This window comes from Anomaloglossus baeobatrachus, chromosome 2 (assembly GCF_048569485.1).
Source record: "Anomaloglossus baeobatrachus isolate aAnoBae1 chromosome 2, aAnoBae1.hap1, whole genome shotgun sequence".
Taxonomy (NCBI): Eukaryota; Metazoa; Chordata; class Amphibia; order Anura; family Aromobatidae; genus Anomaloglossus; species Anomaloglossus baeobatrachus.
The window spans coordinates 748218343-748238641 of NC_134354.1; the positions used below are offsets into that span (position 1 = coordinate 748218343).

The following is a 20299-nucleotide window of genomic DNA, read 5'->3' on the forward strand; positions in this document are numbered from 1 at the left end:
CATAGGTAAAATCCTTCCAACTTGTCAAACTCAGAAAAATTAAAGTTGTTCCAAATGAGAGAAAACTCAAAGCAGCCCGACATTTCCACCAGTGCTTTGGTTTTGGCCCACACTTTATGGAAAACCTTAACTGTCAGGCACGGGAATGTGTATCTCGAGTATTTGCCTTACATCTACCAGGTGATTCTCACCAAGAGCTTGACTTTTCATCCTGGCTGAGGAGGAGGACAGCTCTGAGTAGCCTCGCTCACTAAGGTGATGCAGCTGAAAAGGTATCCGGGATAGCCAGACCACTGTCCTCCTTTGTTCACTAATTGTATTCTCAGTGTGCCTTTGTTTTATATTATATCCATAAAATTTCAGTTTAATTTCCAAAAAAAAAAAAACATAAAAGAAAGAGAGCCAAAGAAGAACATTATGCAGCAGGTATAATATTTGCGACATAAATGTAATTTTTACCAGAATATTCCTAAGTCTGAGATACACAACCTAACTGTATTTTAAATAGAAAAGTGAGACAAAAGTAAAGATTCACTTACCAAAATCCTGATTTTGGATCTGACAAACCAGACTGAATTTCCCTTGACCAGTCGCTAAATTGTTCTTGTTCGTATTCTCTGAACTGCTCCAGATGTTCTCCCGCATCTTTCTGAAAGGCCTGAAACCCCGACAGATCTGACAGAAGAGTTTCCGCTATCTTCACAGAATCTTCCACCTTCAGTTAACCGGAAAAGACAGAAGCCAGAGAGGTCACGAGCGCACAGTAGTATGGATATGTGTACCTGTACTAACGTGTTACCCGAAATAAGAGCTACCCAGAAAATAATCTCTAGCATGATTTTACAGGATTTTTGCAGTGTGCTTGAAATAGAAGCCCTACTCCAAAAATAAGACCTACTCCAAGAATAAGCCCTAGTTACAATCAGGACTGGTGTTAGGAGGAGTCAAATTCACAATTTATCAGGGCCGCACTCTCTTAGGGACCCCAACAGTTGTATTCCGAGGTTCAGATTGATTAAACAACCTTACATGAATTCACAGTCATGTGACCAAACATATCTTAATTGCAGGAGCCTAAAAGAACTGAACAGGAGACAGGCTGATATGCAGGACTGGTGTTGGGGGGATGAGACAGCAAACTGGGAAATTTCACAGGGCCCCCAATGTCCTAGGGTCCCAGAGTTTATATAATGATGATAACAGTGCTTCAAGACCTTTCTGACAGCACATCAAGTGACCAAAGGTCATTGCAGTAATCTAAAGCTGAAGAGGAGACAGGTTGGTGTGTGCAGTGTGTGTGTGGATGGATGGATAAGAGATATACAGATAGATAGATGGAGAGATTCTTTTATATATATATATATATATATATATATATATATATATATATATATATATATATATATATATATATATATATACACACATATATATATATATATATATATATATATATATATATATATACAGTATATAGATAGATAAAAAGATAATTGGGATATATAGACATATGATAATATATAGATAGACGGCTATATGAAAAATATAAATATATAGATAATATATAGAAGGATAGATAGACCGTGTTTTTCCAAAAATAAGACACTGTCCATACTTTTTTTTTTGCCTCAAAAAAAGCTTTAGGGCTTATTGTCGAGGTAGGACTTATTCTTGGAAAAACATGGTTGGGGGTAAGTTTACCCCCCAAAAGAAGCAGCCCCCCCCCACTCCTTCCCAGGAGACTCATACTTACTAGACCCCGGACATCTACGTGGCTCCCAGGTCCTCCTGTGATCTTTGGCAAGCGCTCAGAGCAGGTAAGCTCTATGCTGCATCCCCTGCTTCTGGCTGACACTCACATACATCAGATCATACACACACACACACACACACACACACACACACACACACACACACACACACACACCTGGCAATACCAATTGCTTCCGGCCAGCAGGGAAAGATGAGATGCATGGAGGACCCAGTTGCGTTCCACTGCACTGCGTGTCAGGATTCTCTGCCAGCCAGAAGAAATCGGTATTGCCAGATGTGGTGGTGTGTGTACGATCTGATCTGTGATTGTGTGTGTGATCTGATTTCTCTATCGTTTCTTTGGGGGACACAGGACCATGGGTGTATGCTGCTGTGACTAGGAGGCTGACACTAAGTAGACATAAAAAAAGTTAGCTCCTCCCTAGCAGTGTACACCCTGAGCCGGAGGCGGTACTATGCCAGTTTTTTGCTTAGTGTCGTAGGAGGCTGAAGTGGGCCCATATCTCTGTGGGCCAACCTTAGCCTAGGCTATATTTTTTCCGTTTTTTCCTTTTTTTGGCCACGGCGGCGCTCAGCCCTCTCATTTTCTATTCTTTTGTCTTTTATGCAGGGTTCCCGTCCCTGCAACAGAGAGAACCCTCGCCTGCTCCTTCCCTCCGGGTACCGTCCCCAGGGTTGTTTGAGGCTCGAGAAGCCAGGCCCTCTCCCCCTCCTGCCCGTCCCAGGGCTGCTTGGGGGTCGAGCATGTTTAAGGGCACACTCCCCGTCCTCCCCTATGGTACCGTCCCAAGGGGTGTTTCTGGAGGAGGCAGCAATGACTCTCTGCAACCCGTGGCCTTCTCCATACCCGATGTGAGATCACAGGCTCTGCAGCGCAGGAGCGCTCAGCAGCACCAGGCCTCCCCAGCGTTCCCGTCAATCCAGGACCCAGGGAGAGGACAGTTACCACTGCAGCGCAGGAGCGCTCAGCAGCTCTACACCTCCCCAGCATCCCCTACAATACAGGACCCAAGGAGTGGATCGCAGGCTCTGCAGCGCAGGAGCGCTCAGTAACACCAGGCCTCCCCCAGCGTTCACTTCTACCCTGGGCCCAGGCAGAGGATCTTGGTCATTGCAGCGCAGGAGCGCTCAGCAGTGTTCCCCAGCTCCCTCAGAGTACAACAACTCACCGGCAGCCAGGATGAGGCCGAGGATCGCAGCGATGCCAGCAGGACGCAAGTAGGACTTCCCAGCACTCAGCGCTGCGCTCCCACAAATTTAGTCCCCGGCTTGGGCCTACCTCGGGCCTCAGCTCTCCGCCCCCCCCGTTTGCATGCGCGCGCTTAACCAGGCACACCCCCTGCAGTTTCTGCCCGGATACAAGCCGGCCAGCCCCCCTGCACGCCCTCCACAGAAAGAGAATGAAAAAAAAACAAAAAACAGGAAGGGCCGCGCTTTTTTCAGCAATGCTGTCCCCGCAGTTTCTGAAACCTCTGCTGACCTGGGAAGGACACAGGACCTTGGTGAGTGCTGCTCCTTCTTAGGAACAGACTATATATTTTTTATTTTTTTCCCCCAATCTCCTGTCTCCCCCCTAGCGTTAATAGTGGTTTTCCCTAACCACCATGGCTAACTCTAGTCACCCGATCCATGCGTATTCTGCATGCACAGCCTGCAAGGAAAATTCTCCCAAGGCCAGGCTACGCCCCCCCGCTCGGCTTGCGTACCAGACCATCAGCCCATGCAGATGCCCCAGCCACCGCCAGCATCCCCGTCGCTGTCGCTACTGCAGCAGTGGTAGACCCCTCTGTCCCAGTCTGTGGACTCTCTTCCAAAGGCGTCTCTGACCATCGCGCAGGCGTTTGCAGGCGCTCCCTACGCACGACCATGCTCCCCCGGTCCATCTGGCTCTGGACAACAGTCGGTCTGATCCAGACCCTACTACTGGAGCGCAGAAGCGGACCTGCTGGGCCTACTCTCAAGTTCCTCCCAGAGGTCTCTATCACCTCCAGAGCCCGAGTACCACTCGTCCTCGGGACCGGCCGACCTTTTTTCAGGAGAAGAGTCGGATGCAGCCTCGCTGCTGGATCCACATCAGACGGCCGATGTCAGACGTATGGCAGATAGTCTGGTCGAAGCGGTAAGTCATACACTGAAGCTCCAGACGGACTCCGTGGCTACCCAGTGCTCGCATGTCTCCTTCAAACGGGTTAAGCGGGCACTCAGGCAATTCTGTGACCATCCAGAATTTGCTGAAATTCTGCGCAAGCACAGGCAACAACCGGTCACGCCAGCCATCAAAGACAAGATATTCAACAACGGTAAGTCGTTTGATTTACATTACCCATTCCCTGAGGCTCTCAGGAAGGAATGGGCAGGCTCGCTTGTGGTCGACCCTCCTGTTTCCCGCCTGTCATCTCCCAGTACTCTCTCTCCCGCACGGGGCAGCTCTCCGAGACACCACGGATCGAAACACCAAGAGTTTTGCCCGTTTGGCCTGTGAGGCGGCGGGCACGGTACTCCTCCTGCTTTCGCCGCCGTCTGACTCGCAAGACCCATGATGTCCTGGGCCGATAACCTCCGCAGCGGTCTTCGCGCGGGATCGAGCAATCCGGAGTTCACAACATTGCTACACAGATTGCTCTAGCGGGTGAGTACATAGTCAACGCATCTCTGTCAGCAGCCTACTGCGCAGCGCAAACGGCTAGCAACATGGTGGCCATCTGTCGGGCGATCTGGCTCAGAGCCTGGAATGCGGACGCGGCTTCTAGGAAATCACTTACAGCCCTCCCCTTTGCAGGAGGTCGCCTGTTTGGGGACTGGCTGGATCAGATTATCGCCGAGGTCACAGGAGCTCCAGTTCCCCAGCACATAAGAGAAACAGGCCCCCGCAGAGGAACAGGAAGATTCCGTTCTTCAAAACATGCCCTTCCTGGCGTTCTAAGCCACGCCAGCCATCAAAGACGACATCCAGATCACAGCGCTACCCTACTAGATGACTCATGGTCGTCGCGCGCCAGGGCAGATCAGGTGTGGGGGGGGGCGCCTGTCTCATTTTTCAATCACGTCTGGCGGGTTTTGATCACGGACGCCTGGGTCGGAGAGATGCTGGACTTAGGGTACATAATAGAGTTTTCATCAATTCTATCATCGGACATACAGGATGCACATCCCAATTTCCCAACAGCACAGATATTCCTGCGCTTCGCAATAGCAGAAGATCATTTTCAGTTTACCGCTCTACCCTTCGTCCCCGCTTCTACACCTCGAGTGTTTACAAGGGTCATGGCATCTGCCATGTCTATCCGGCACTCCAGAGGGGTTTTTTGGTGATTCCGTACCTGGACGTCTTGTTGATCAGGGGGGGGGTCTTCTTTTGTCGACTGTCCCCTATGTGTTCAGGTCACCATCGATATTCTGTCCCGACTCGGCTAGCTCATCAATCGGAAGAAGCCCTCTCTGACCCTGGCCAGCAGGATTACATGTCTAGGCATGGAGTTCGATACCATCCAAGGACGCGTGTCCTTCCGCTAGGAAAGATAGTCTCCCTCCGAAGAGACCTCCAGATCCTCCGTCACTCCAAGGCGGTGTCCACACTTTTTGGCATGACAGTCCTCGGTCGGAGGGTGCCGGCAATAGAGGCGGTTCCGTTTGCCCGCTTCCACCTTCTTCTCCTTCAGCTATCCCTGCTGAACAGATGGGACAATTCTCTATCCACCTTGAATCGCAGGATCCAATTGACTCCGGGAACCCGACGCTCGCTTCTATGGTGGACCAGCGGCTCTAATCGGTCCAGAGGAATGTCTTTCATACCACTGGCAGGCAGTCACCACCGATTCCAGTCTTCTGACTGGGGAGCGATGTTCCAAAACACACGGCTCATGGTCGGTGATCCTCCCAGGAGTGCCGACTGCCTATCAATGTTTGTTAGGGATCAGAGCTTTTCTCCGAACCCTACAGAATTTTCAGCTCTTCATACAGGAATCGCCAACCAGGATCCAGTCGGACAACACCACAGCAGTGGCATACAGCAATCACCTGGGCGGAACAAGGAGCGTCATGGCGATGACAGAGGTGAAAAAGATCTTACAGTGGGCATAGCCTCACCACTCCAGGTTTCCCGCAGTACATTTCCCCGGCGTAGAGGATTGGACAGCAGTCTTCATCAGCAGGCAAAGTCTGGCGGCAGGCGAATGGTCCCTCAACAGAGTGGCTTTCGAAGGGATCTGCCTCAGATGAAGGATTCCGGATGTGGACCTGATGGCCTCTCGGTTCAACAATCAAGTCACTCAGTTCATCTCCCTTTACCACGACCGGCGAGCGCCAGGAGTCGAAGCTCTCATACTTCCGTGGAATCAGTCAGGCTACCCTTCATCTTCTCACCGCTTCCACTGATCCCAAGAGTCTTCAAGAAAATCGAAGCAGAGGGCATCCCAGTGTCTCTCATTGCCATGGAATGGCACAGGCAAGCATTCTTCGCAGAGTTCACGCAGCTCATCACAGACACCCCATGGTGGCGCCCAGATCGTCTGAACCTGCTGTCGCAAAGTCCTCTCTTCCATCAAAATTCAGGGGTTCTCAATTTGACCGCATGACTGTTGAATCCTGGCTACTAGCCCAGGTAGGCTTTACCCCACAGGTGATACAGACTATGGTCAGAGCTCAGAAGCCTTCGTTTTCGAACATCTACTACCGCACTTGAAAGGCCTTCTTTCAATGGGGCGAGGTCAACGGCAACTCATATCCACTGGATCCGTCACTCCCAGTGTTACTGGCCTTCCTACATTCAGGCTTACAGGCGGGTCTCTCGCTAGCAACCCTCAAAGGACAGGTGTCGGCTCTATCTGTCTTTTCCAGAGAAATCTAGCATCTCGGCCACAAGTCAGGACGTTCATCCAGGGAGTCGCCCATCTGGCACCACCATATCGTTCCCCGCTAGAACCATGAGACCTCAATCTGGTTCTAGGGTCTCTTCAATTAGCCCCGCTCGAACCTCTAAAGCAATCCTCAATGTCGCACCTATCCGGGAAGATGGATTTTTTGGTGACAGTCACTTCAATCAGAAGAAGGTCTGAACTGGCAGCCCTCTCATGCCGGTCACTTTTCTTGTTTTCCACCAAGACAAGGTTGTTCGGCGCCCATCTCCTGCTTTCCTACCGAAAGTAGTATCTGAATAAGGAGATTGTGCTTCCATCCTTCGGTCCAGCCCCCATTCGATCCTTAGAAAGGTCACGGCTTACACTGGATCTAGTGCGAGCTCTTAGGAGTTACGTTTTGAGAACTGCACCCTTCTGCAACTCAAACGGCCTATTCGTCCTTTCTACTGGGCCCAGGAAGGGGCATGCCGGCATCCAAGGCTACCATTGCAAGTTGGATCAGGCCGGCCATATCAGAGGCCTACAGGATTAGTGACAGGTCTCCTCCGAGGGGTGTAAAAGCCCATTCCTCCTGTGCAATTGGTGCGTCTTGGGCAATCAGACGCCAGGCGTCAGCCGAGCAAGTCTGCATAGCCGCCACGTGGTCCAGCCTTCATACCTTTTCCAGGATTTACAAGGTACACACTCAGGCGTCAGCGGCTGCCTCCCATGGGAGAAACGTGTTGCAGGCGGCTGTCGCACACTTATGATAAGGCGGAATACTTTTGCACCGCGCATTCTCACAGAGTTTTGATATGTTATGGATCTGTGTGATTGCTCCTGTACCCACCGAGGGACTGCTTTTGGACGTCCCATGGTCCTGTGTCCCCCAATGAAACGATAGAGAAAGAAGGATTTTTGTGTACTCACCGTAACATCTCTTTCTCTGAGTCTTCATTGGGCGACACAGCACCCACCCTGTTTGGATATTGGGTTGCCTTTAGTTTGCCGAATGTTACTGGTTCTTTATGGGACCACGTTTTTCTGTACCCGGCCTATTTATGTTTATATATATATATACACATATATACATATACACAGTATAGGTTTAGATAAGATACTGTGTGTTTTCTTGTTATTGCCTTGATTAGTTATGGTTGTTCAGGTTTCTCCTACTACTGCTTGTACACTAAACTGGCATAGATCCGCCTCCGGCTCAGGGTAACCACTGCTAGGGAGGAGCTAACTTTTTTTATGTCTACTTAGTGTCAGCCTCCTAGTCACAGCAGCATGCACACATGGTCCTGTGTCCCCCAATGAAGACTCTGAGAAAGAGATTTTACGGTGAGTACACAAAAATCCTTCTTTCTCTATCGCTTCATTGGGGGACACAGGAAACCATAGGTGTATGCTGCTGGGACTAGGAGGTGACACTATGCAAATAAGAAAGTTGGCTCCTCCCCCGCAGTATACACCCACTGACCGGAGCTGAGGAGATCAGTTTTTGCTTAGTGTCCGAGGAGGTTGGACACGCAGGGACTGCTCTCAGCCCCTCAGGTTTGTATTGTTGTGTTTTATTAATCTTTTTCCTTTGTTTTGCAGACACAGCTCGTCGGGCGACAGGGTGTAATCGCTCACCCTGCTCTCCCACATAGAGACCGGTCGCACAGAAGTGGGGTCCGTCCGCCACTTCCGTTGTCTTCCGTGTCTGTCTGGCAGGACCCTACCCCCCTAACACTTTCAAGCCGTTTGGGGGGCATCCGCACAGAGGGACAGGCGGATGGTCCTTGCCCCCCTCCCCAAAGACTCTCTCGCTCCCGAGCCTGATTGTGGGGTAGGAGGACGAAGACCGTACCTAGGATGGAGAGGTACCCTTCCGGTCTCCCCTATCCCCGGGACGACCGTCGAGACGTCTTCGCTCGCCTCCCAGGACGCATCCAGGATCAAGGACAAGCCGGGACCTCAGGCTAAGTACTCTGCACTCCCCTGTCCCGGGCTATAGGGGGGGGAGGGATCCCGTCTATATTCCCCACTGCTCTTTTCCATTTGGGTCAGGGGGTCCCATATCCCCTTTAGAGCCCACCTCAGGCCCCATGGTTCTGTAGCTTGCTTCCCCGGTAGCGCTGCCTCCCTGCACCCCCCCGATCGGCCCCCCTGCTGTGGCGTCCACTACCCGGCGTTTCCCCCTGGCTCCATTGTGGCCCGGCGTCCCCCTCCGGCGGCCTACCTTTTAAAATTTAGCCCCCGGCTTTGCGGCCCCCTCAGTGTCTGCGTCCCAGCCGGTATTCTGCCCGCGCACGCGGGCTTTTCAAATCTCCCGCCTCTTTTTTCCCCTCGCGCGGCACCAGTCTCCCTCCCGGCGTCTGACGTCATTTCCTGGCGCCAATCGCCGGCGCGCGTCATCCCTGCGCCTTCTCCGGCCCTTACCACCGGGTAAGCGGCGCTGCCGCCGCCGTGTGCTCCGATCCCCCCCGCCCGGGTAGCTCGACTCTGCAGCCGCCGGCGCCACCGCCTCGCCCGTGCTTGCCCAGGAGAGCGCTGCTCGCGCCGCCACCGACCGGGTAAGCGTTCCTGGCGCCGCCGCGACCCTCCTTCCCAGGTAGTCTGTGTCACCACCGCTGCAGGCTTGCGACTCTGCGATCACCCGCAGGCAGTGCTGGACCCAACGCACCCCACTGGCAGTGTTTAGCCACTGCTCCCCTAACCTTGGGGTCTGCCAGCGCTCCCTGCAGCATTCAGTGCGCCACTTCTGAGCCCTCCAACAGGCACCAAACTCTCCCTCAGGGCTCATTTTCCAGGGTACTGTCTCCCTGAACATGCAGTGCTGTTGGTGAGGGGTCAAGCCCATCCACTAGAATTCTGTTTTGTGTAGCAGCCGTATGTCGCTCAATTTTATTGGCTCCTGTCTTGTGTTGTACACACATCCTTACTAGCACAGATGTGCTCCTGATTTCTGGGTGTTCATTGTCAGTTTGCCTTTCTGTCCCCCAGATGTTAAACGCCTGTAGCACTAGTTGCTGATCCTATGTGTCCAGCGGTTTTATGCGCCTGTGGCACCAGTTACGGATGTCACTACAGCATTTTAGATATTCCCAAGAGTATTGTCTTCACACCCGGTTGTCCGTCAGGTTACGGATAGATTATGGCGCTCTACCCAGCAATCAGCAGTTCACATCTCGCTACACACGTTGTTTACACGGCGGACCATGGCTTGGTTTTTTCCGTGATCGTTCCAGTGTCTCCGTGAACCGGTCAGTTTTTCCATTGTGTTCCATGTTTATGCCCTGTGTTTCCAGGTACCTCCCACGTGTCAGTGTCTCTGCGTGCCACCTGACGGTTACGGTGCGCAGTTGCCCTTTATTCTCTACACTAGTTTCTACCTGTGCGCAAGTGACACCAGTGTGCCTGTGTTTCTTTATGTACCAGTTCTCATCAGTGTGCTAGTCCTCGTACTTGTCCACTCTCTAGCGGGCCAGTGTTTCTCTAGGCACTGACCTGCTCCTGTGTGCCAGCGTTTCCCTGTACCTGTCCACTTCCCAGTGTGCCACTGTCTGCGTCAAGCCTGTGTGTTCCAATACCCAGGTGCTTTGGGGATCCTGCCCGCTGTTCCGTGGGCCAGCGTTTCCACATACATTTGTTTGCTTTGGTGTATCAGGGTTTTCACAAGCCCTTACACTACTCAGTGTAACAGGGTTTCCATACGCACCTGTCTACACCACTGTAACAGCGTTGTGTGAACCTTCCCACTGTTTAGGGTGTCAGGTCTCTACTTGCACCTGTCAGTTTCAGTGTGCCAAAGGTTTTTTTCTACCAACCCGTCCGCCATTCTGATTGAAGGTTCCATAGACCTGTCCACTTGCCTGTGTACCAGTGTCTCTATATGTCGGCCTATCTCCCAGGGTGCCAGAATCCACTATCCAGTGTTTTCTCTATCCACCCACTCACCATCCGGGGTGCTAGTATTCCAAAACGTAACCTCTATATTGGGTGCAGCGTTTTTATATCCCCTTGTCTACTACAGCGTGAGAGTGATTTGGGGAGCCTGCCCACTCACCTATGGGCCAGCACTTTTCAGCACCAGAAGCCGGATACAGCAGCAGGCTTGAGTGCCTTGTTCAGCCTTTCCGCTCATCTTCGACCTAGGCGAGAGCTCCATCCAACACTGCCCCATGAGGCGGCCCGCCAACAGCGGCCGCATTCAGTGCCAAGATCCAGGATCTATGAGCATGCCCACTATCCAGGGGGCTTGTGTTTCTCCTGACCAGAAGCTGGCTACCGTAACAGGTATGTGTTGCCCTGCTCACGACCCACCGAGTCAAACGTACTACCTCACCTGACGGGTCAGGTAGCTCCTTCATCTTCGGCTGAGGCGAGGACTGTGGTCTCCTGGTACGGCAGCAACTGTCACATTCAGTGCCAGTATTCAGGATCGATGAAAACGTACTACCTCACCTGGCGGGTCAGGTATCTCCTTCTTCTTCTTCGACTGAGGCGAGGACTGTGGTCTCTATGGACCCCTAACGTGGTACGGCAGCAACTGTCATTAGGTTGCTCCCCAGTGATCCGGGGGTTTTCCCCTACTTCAGACCACTCATTCTGGTAAACAGAAGGTAAGCCAGGATCCCCTGGCCAGTTCTTTGTCTTCTCTTTCTGCAGCAATTATTTACTCACTTCTCAACGATCTGCAGCCATCTCCTACCTCACACCATACGTGTAGCGTGATCTTGAGGTAAGGCAACACGCGACCTGACTGGAGAGTCGTGTGATTCACTCCCTGCAGCAACCACGGACCCCGTGACGCAGCACAGCAGCAGCAGCTCTCATTTGGTCGCTTTCCAGTGGCCCGGGACCTTTTCCTACCTCGCACCATTCATCTAAGGTAGCCACAAGGTAGGGTTTTTCTCTCTTAACCGTGCACTGGCTGTATCGCTTCTTGAAGCAGCATTTTGGTTTTTCAAATGTGGTTAGCATGGTGCAGCTCTGTCTGCCAACCAGTATGTTGTCCGTTTTACTTCCTGCCACCTTTACCGGGTGGTTCGTAGTACTTCTCGTATCTGCCTATTTCTTGGCCTAGAACAGACTTGACTGCACCCTACACTAGGGTTCCGGCCAGGCACTGAAAAGGTTTAAAACCATATATCGTTACTTACGTTTTCTCTCTTTCAGATAGAGATCAGACCTTCTCAGTTCCTTCACAGTCAACATATGAAGTTAAGAACCAGACACAGGATCGTTTAACCAGTACTGAGTCCACGGAGGACCAGCTTCAACAAGGGACTTATACTATCCTGTCGGCCCAGTCATTGGGCTCTCTCTTCCGGACAAACTGTAAGGTTTCATATATTGTCTGTCTACTTTCCGCAGCAGAATTCTTCACGGAGTCCTGAATGCTCAGGCCACTGGGGGTTTTCCATCCGAACACTCAACACTACAGCGAGAGGTCCCCGTCTGATCTGCCAATCTCCGCTAACACCTAGACAGGACCTACTTCCGTTTCAGGCCAAGAGGGGTCTTCTTTTCCCCTGTCCCGGGTCTACCTCATTTTCCCCCTCTCCTAGTCATTCTGGATGTCTCTTGGAGATATGCTAGATCTCTCCGAAGTCCCGGCCATACCAAATCCTGCGACCACTCGTCTCCGCTTGGTCTCAGACGCTTGTGCATTCCTGCACTTTTCAATCAGAGTTCCTGCCAGACCATTTGAACTCACGTATTGATTTTTTACTCATTCTTCCGTCACTCCTCCGTTTTGTCCTTGCCACCTTCCAAGGATAGGCGTCACTCCTCTGGTCGACTAGCACTTAGGCCGCCCACATAGTCCGAGCCCTTCTTTGAGTCTCCACTGAAGTGGTTCCTCTTTCTCCCTTTACAGGTCATACATCACTAGAGCCCTCCCCCATAGGGGGTTCTCCTTTCAGTAATTCACTTCAATGGTCATCTGGTACCCGATTCCAAAGTTCGAGTTTTCTCAGTCACGCCATTGTAGTTGCCCGGACTCACTTCTCCTGTCTGTCCGGTCATTGTGAAGATTGATTATTGGATTTCCTTAGCTCCTTCACTTGGTCTTTTTTCTCCGGACTTCTCAAGTCCTCTGGACCGCTTCTATACAAAGGGAATTTATCTCCCGTATCATTTTCCCGCCTGCGGGCTATTTCGTTTCGGGACAGATCACTTCCCTCAGGTACTGCGTAATCAATAGGTCGAGTTCCCCTAGGGCGGAATCCCCTTACATTCTTCTCAAGTATCTCGACTCCCCTGCATCATTTTGGGCAGTCGGTTTTCCCTTTTATTTGTCCTGCGGCAGTAAAGGGCCAAGGCTCCGTTGGCCTCCGCTTACCTGGCACCTACCTCTACCAGGTACCCTAGTTCTTCGCTCATTCTCCACTCTCAAACGTGGTACCAGGTCCTGTCGGGTTTTTCTCCCCTAGTCCGACCTATTGCTGTCAGTCGCCCTAGCTCCTTAACTTTATTAGCTACCGGCCTCAGAGGATGCAGTTTTTCCCTGATCATCCTATTCCCCAGCACATGCATGGTACACTAGTTCTTAGTACTCCCTAAGTACTCTAACTCTTCTTCTGTACTTCGGCCCCTAGCCAGATAGGGGTTCCCTACGGGGTCTAGGACTAGGTTCCGGTTACAGAGCCTTGTCTCTGCTAATCTGGTTTTCGGGTCTTTCTCTTCCCCACCCTTGGGGACTGCTTTAGGACGTCCCATGGTTTCCTGTGTCCCCCAATGAAGCGATAGAGAAAAGTAGATTTTGGGTACTCACCGTAAAATCTCTTTCTTGGAGCCTTCATTGGGGGACACAGCACCCGCCCTTTTCTAAGACTTCAATGGATCCGGAATGTTCTGGATTTCAAGCTTCTCCTCGTACTGCTTTTACACAAACTGATCTCCTCAGCTCCGGTCAGTGGGTGTATACTGCGGGGGAGGAGCCAACTTTCTTATTTGCATAGTGTCACCTCCTAGTCCCAGCAGCATACACCCATGGTTTCCTGTGTCCCCCAATGAAGCCTCCAAGAAAGAGATTTTACGGTGAGTACCCAAAATCTACTTATTTGTGGGTGTTCAATCTGATTGTGTGTGCAATCGGACAGGTGTGGGTGTGCGATTGTGTGTGTGTGTGTGTGTGTGTGTGTGTGTGTGTGTGTGTGTGTGTGTGTGTGTGTGTGTGTGTGTGGGCAAGATCACTGTAGGTCCTGCTCGGTGTCTGGTGAGTATGATTGAGAGGTGTCTGCTTTCCACAATAAAATGTCCTGCAGCATTCTTTAAATTTTTTGCTGCATGGACACTTCATTGTTGAACTGCGACTAGGGCTTATTTTCGGGGTAGGGCTTATATTTAAGCCTTGCTCTGAAAATGCAGAAAATTCCTGTTAGGGCTTATTTTTGGGGGAGGGTTTATTTTTGTAAAAACACGGTAGATATAGATAGATAGACACTCACATATTACACACAGAGCTTGGAGAGATATGTTGATGTTCCAGAATGTGGTGACATGATTGTATTTGAATAAATGTTGTTTTTTTTTTCTTGTTCAAAAATAAATGTGGATTGTTGTTCATGGAAAAACAAATAAGACATCTCCTGAAAATAAGCCCTAGGCCATTTTTCAAAGCAAAAAACCGTTATAGATAATGATTAAGGGATCATAAACTGTAAACCGTGAGAAAACACCCCTTAAAATTTCAATGCTTTAATAATAAAGTTTAAAATGTATATCCCAACATGAATAACACACACATGTACACATACAACAAAAAAGGGGAGAAAAAGTGCTGCAGTGCAGACTGGGAGTGGTCAACACCCCTTCACTTCTCCCTACCTAGCCTGCGGAGGTCGGCACCCTAGATTGCGTAAAGGCGCCCCCGCTCACCGTCGGCTCGCCCTCCTTTCCCTGCACTAATTTAAGAGGTGCAACTAGTCTGGGAATATAGGAGTGCTCAATTAAAATGTTGCTGCACTGCAAAAAATTTTTACAGGGTTGCAAGGAATGTCTATTGATATCTGACACACATGTGGGTGTAACTCTACAGAAATGCTGAAATGACCGATACAATATAGTATAAGATGCTTGAGATTAGAATGACCATCTCAATATGAAATTTATCAGTGGACACCGTGCCCCCGTTTGGATGTAGTCCCTAGAGCCACCTATATGGATATCAATTGTCCTGTGCATTCAATAACAGCGCATATTGTGGTGCTAAGAAAACAGGTTACTACAATGTGCACAACAGACTCTGATAAGCCTTGCCTTCGCCTGCTCCCACAAATAAATCAATAAGAGTCAATCAAACATTCGACACATGACTCCACAGTAGGCACACAGATGGATGGTCCACAGATATAATGACATACTTAGCCATAGCATGGAATAAACTATAACTCCAGTCTATTCACTGTAGATGTAACGATAACATATCAAAGGTACTTAGCTTATTGATGTGAATTTGAACAGATCACCAGATCAACGCTAATACTTCAGTGTAGTCACTGGAAAAAACAGGCCCAGTTTGGGAACCGCTATCTCGACGCGTTTCCCCCTGGCACACAGTCCCGCCAAGGTTCATCAGGAGCACCCACAATCGGGCACAGAGTGTCGGCCACAATAAACCGCTCTGCCTCGGTCCTAATCCCCGCCTGCACACGTGGGGCAAGGAGCGTTCTTTAAAAATGGCGCTTCCTGACGTCACCGGAAGTGACGTCTGTTGGAACGGAAGTGCCGCTCGCGTGGAACGCATTATGCGCTCCACTGCGGTTCATCACAATGGGGCGGAGACTGTCCCTCCATGTGACGTACAATAGCAGTCACATGATCACGGGACACAATAATACACTCCGCAACCACGCACCACATGGTTCACAGCGCAAGGGGATGAGTTATGCCCACCAAAAGATAAGACTAGATGGACCAATAGCACTAGTGGATTCAAAAAATATAATAAATCCCCTTTCCCACTAAATTACAAAGAACGCCCCACAATGGTATATTATAGTTACAATTCACAAGGGATATCAAGAAATGCACATGTGGACCAATCCGTCAACATGAATAAACTATAGCGACCAGGGACATTAAGTCCATGATCAAGGAACAAACCCCGTAGTCCACAAAACAGACCTATACAGGATGGCTGTATATAAATATACTTAATTTCCCATATATCTAGGAAGGAATAAATATCCCAATATACTGAATGCTAAGGACAGATGAAACTAGAGAATGTTAGTTGTTCGTTTAGCCCGCCTGGACTGGTTGACTCTAGCCAAAAGATCCAGCGTGTCTCCCTTTGAAGCAGTTTTTTGTCCCAATCTCCCAAACGTATTGATGGGGAAATCACTTCAATTGTCCTAAAGGAGAAAGACCCCAGATCGCCATTATGATGTGAATTAATGTGACGAGCTAGGGGTGTGTCCCGTTTATTTCTCACATCCCCTAGGTGTTCTCCTATCCGTACTTTCAATGGTCTCCTAGTCTTTCCCACATAATCTTTTGGGCACGTACATGTACAGAGGTAAATGACTCCCTCTGTTTTGCAGTTCGCAAAGTTACGATTCTTATACATTCGCCCAGTGACTGCACTGCAAAAATCTCTTGATGGAACCACATGTTTACAATATATACATGACCCACATTTAAAGGTACCCACATCTCTCCTGTCCAACCACGTACCACTTTTTTTAGGGGGGACAAAGAGGCTATGTACTACCTCATCCTTGATTGTCTTTCCTCTCTTAAATGTTACCGAAGGATGTGCCGTTATATATCCACAAATATCGGGGTCACTCCTCAGAATGCCCCAATGTCTCCTCAAGATGGCCATGATCTTTCCATGCTGATCATCGTACATCCCGATCAGCCGTGTGATCTGCCCATCACCATTTTTGGGAGAAGTAGTTAGCAAATCCCTACGGTCACTGTGAAGGGCATTTTTATGCGCCTTATCAATCACGTTTGGAGGATAACCCCTTTCCCTAAATCTCTTTTTAAGGTGGACAGATTGGTTCTCATATTCATGGACAGTGGAGCAGTTCCTCCTTAATCTCAAGAATTGTCCCTTTGGGATCCCAGTTTTTAAACAGACCGGGTGATGACTTTTCCAATTCAACAAGCTATTTGTAGCATTCGGTTTTCTGAATATAGAGGTACTCAATGTACCATCTAATTCCCTTGTTATTAGAACGTCCAAAAAGGGGAGTTTACCGCCTCCAATTTCATACGTAAATCTCAACCCCAAATCATTGATGTTCAACTGATTGACGAAAGCAACAAAGGACTCAGCTGATCCACGCCACACTACCAATATGTCGTCTATGTAGCGTCCCCAGAACTGAATCTGGGGACCCCACACATCATCATCCCGAAACACAACAGTATCCTCCCACCAGCCCAGGAGTAAGTTTGCATAAGTGGGAGCACAAGGGCTCCCCATTGCAGTACCCCTGAGCTGGTGGTAATACTTCGTATTAAAGATGAAATAATTGTGTGTTAAGATGAACCTGATCAGTTGTACGATGAAATCATTATGCTGGGACATAGATGTTCCTCTAGAGTTAAGGTAGTACTTCACTGCTTCTATACCGATGTTGTGAGGGATGCAACTATAGAGGGATTCTACATCGATAGACATTAGCAGAGAGTCTGAATCAACCACTAGACCCTCAATTTTATTCAACAGATCCATTGTATCCCTCAGATACGATGGCAGAGAAATAACAAATGGACGGAGAATTTCGTCCACGTACATGCTGCAATTCTGGGAGAGTGCCTCAACCCCGGAAACAATGGGGCGACCTTTCACTGGGAATAACCCCTTGTGGATTTTCGGTAAAGCGTAAAAGGTCGCCACCATTGGTGTTTTAGGTAGTAAGAAATCCAATTCATCTGTGGATATCAGTTTCATTGTTTTTGCCTCACATAAGATCACCTTTAAATCTTTAAGATAACCCAAAGTTGGGTCCGACCTCAGGACTTCATATGTTGACCGATCTGACAAAATGACCTGACACATCATCAGATATTCCTTATAATTCATTATAACAACATTGCCCCCCTTATCGGAGGGCTTTATTACTATTTCTGAATTATTGCCCAGACTCTGGATGGCCAATCTCTGTTCGGTCGTCAAGTTTGGTCTTGTTGGTCCCAACCTAGGGTTAATCTTTTTGATATCTTCACATACCAATTTGCAGAAGATATCAGTGCTGTTGAACTCGCTAATGGGAGGCATCCTTTTACTTTTGAGTTTCAGCCCTGAGAAGGGTCCTTCCCCCTCAGGTCTACTGCTCTCTTCCTCCAGACTCATAAGTACATTAAAGTCTGACATCATTTCCAGCGGTATCCCTAGTTGTGTACACTTATTCCGATCATTATTAACGAAAAACTTCTTCCATTTAAGTTTTCTTATGAACAAATTGATGTCCTTCACCCATGTGAAAGCATCAAATTTGACAGTGGGGACAAAGGATAGACCTGTATATAACACCGACATTTCCAAATCCGTCGGTGTGTACTTGGACAGATTAATGACCCTAAGATCTTTAGGACCTAGTTGCCTTTTCTGTTGGATACAGGTGCTCTCTGTCTGAGGTCGTACGGCCCCAGATCCCTCATCTCTAAAAAAGAGGGAGTTGTCATGGCGGAGGGCCCAGCAGAGAGAGAGGAGGACATAGATGGTCCAGAGGGGGCATCCCTGGGTGTAAATTGTCTCCCTCCTCTGTTCACATTTCCCCTCCATCTCTTCCTTGAAAAACCTTTGTTTCTAACCCTTCTGGATTCAGTGTCTGATGATTCCGGATCAGTGGATGAAACCTCACTAGGTTGTGGCTCTTTTGTCAGAAAAGCGTATGCCTGTTTGTCCCTAAATTCGAACAAATCTCTAATGAAGCGCTTATGTTTTCTGTCTTTTATACTCAATCGATATTTTTCTATTGTTGCCTGGAGGGCAGTTTCTCTGCTGGCAAATTCGGGATCTGTTTTAAGTTTAAGGGCCTCCTCAATGAGTTTCTGTAAGGCACTAGAGGATCTCTCAAGTGTGCATCTCTCTTCCTCTAACAAGATGCCCATAAACCGTAATGATGATGAGACTGACTCCTCCTCCCACTTCGCTAATAACGCTGTAGACCTGGACCTGTTTGCTGGTACAACAGTAATCCGTAGGCCTCTGGGGACAATCCTTTGTTTGATATAATTATCCAATGATTGGACTTCCCACCAGAACAACTAACATTCTCTAGTTTCATCTGACCTTAGCATTCAGTATATTGGGATATTTATTCCTTCCTAGATATATGGGAAATTAAGTATATTTATATACAGCCATCCTGTATAGGTCTGTTTTGTGGACTACGGGGTTTGTTCCTTGATCATGGACTTAATGTCCCTGGTCGCTATAGTTTATTCATGTTGACGGATTGGTCCACATGTGCATTTCTTGATATCCCTTGTGAATTGTAACTATAATATACCATTGTGGGGCGTTCTTTGTAATTTAGTGGGAAAGGGGATTTATTATATTTTTTGAATCCACTAGTGCTATTGGTCCATCTAGTCTTATCTTTTGGTGGGCATAACTCATCCCCTTGCGCTGTGAACCATGTGGTGCGTGGTTGCGGAGTGTATTATTGTGTCCCGTGATCATGTGACTGCTATTGTACGTCACATGGAGGGACAGTCTCCGCCCCATTGTGATGAACCGCAGTGGAGCGCATGATGCGTTCCACGTTAGCGGCACTTCCGTTCTAACAGACGTCACTTCCGGTGACGTCAGGAAGCGCCACATGGAGGGTCATCTGTCCCGTAGTGATGAGCCGCGGTGAAACGCATAATGCGTTCCACGCGAGCGGCACTTCCGTTCCAACAGACGTCACTTCCGGTGACGTCAGGAAGTGCCATTTTTAAAGAACGCTCCTTGCCCCACGTGTGCAGGCGGGGATTAGGACCGAGGCAGAGCGGTATATTGTGGCCGACACTCTGTGCCCGATTGTGGGTGCTCCTGATGAACCTTGGCGGGACTGTGTGCCAGGGGGAAACGCGTCGAGCTAGCGGTTCCCAAACTGGGCCTGTTTTTTCCCAGTGACTACACTGAAGTATTAGCGTTGATCTGGTGATCTGTTCAAATTCACATCAATAAGCTAAGTACCTTTGATATGTTATCGTTACATCTACAGTGAATAGACTGGAGTTATAGTTTATTCCATGCTATGGCTAAGTATGTCATTATATCTGTGGACCATCCATCTGTGTGCCTACTGTGGAGTCATGTGTCGAATGTTTGATTGACTCTTATTGATTTATTTGTGGGAGCAGGCGAAGGCAAGGCTTATCAGAGTCTGTTGTGCACATTGTAGTAACCTGTTTTCTTAGCACCACAATATGCGCTGTTATTGAATGCACAGGACAATTGATATCCATATAGGTGGCTCTAGGGACTACATCCAAACGGGGGCACGGTGTCCACTGATAAATTTCATATTGAGATGGTCATTCTAATCTCAAGCATCTTATACTATATTGTATCGGTCATTTCAGCATTTCTGTAGAGTTACACCCACATGTGTGTCAGATATCAATAGACATTCCTTGCAACCCTGTAAAAATTTTTTGCAGTGCAGCAACATTTTAATTGAGCACTCCTATATTCCCAGACTAGTTGCACCTCTTAAATTAGTGCAGGGAAAGGAGGGCGAGCC

At 49.0% G+C, this 20299-nt stretch overlaps 1 protein-coding gene across 3 annotated transcripts in view; it reads right to left on the reverse strand.

Moving 5' to 3' along the window:
• DYNC2H1 (dynein cytoplasmic 2 heavy chain 1) overlaps window positions 1–20299 on the reverse strand; it is an 852364-nt gene that overhangs the window by 747941 nt on the left and 84124 nt on the right. For all 3 annotated transcript variants that reach the window (XM_075337457.1, XM_075337458.1, XM_075337455.1), the window contains exon 11: window positions 540–715. In XM_075337457.1, the coding sequence (XP_075193572.1) occupies window positions 540–715 (176 nt within the window). The remainder of the gene's footprint in view (window positions 1–539; window positions 716–20299) is intronic.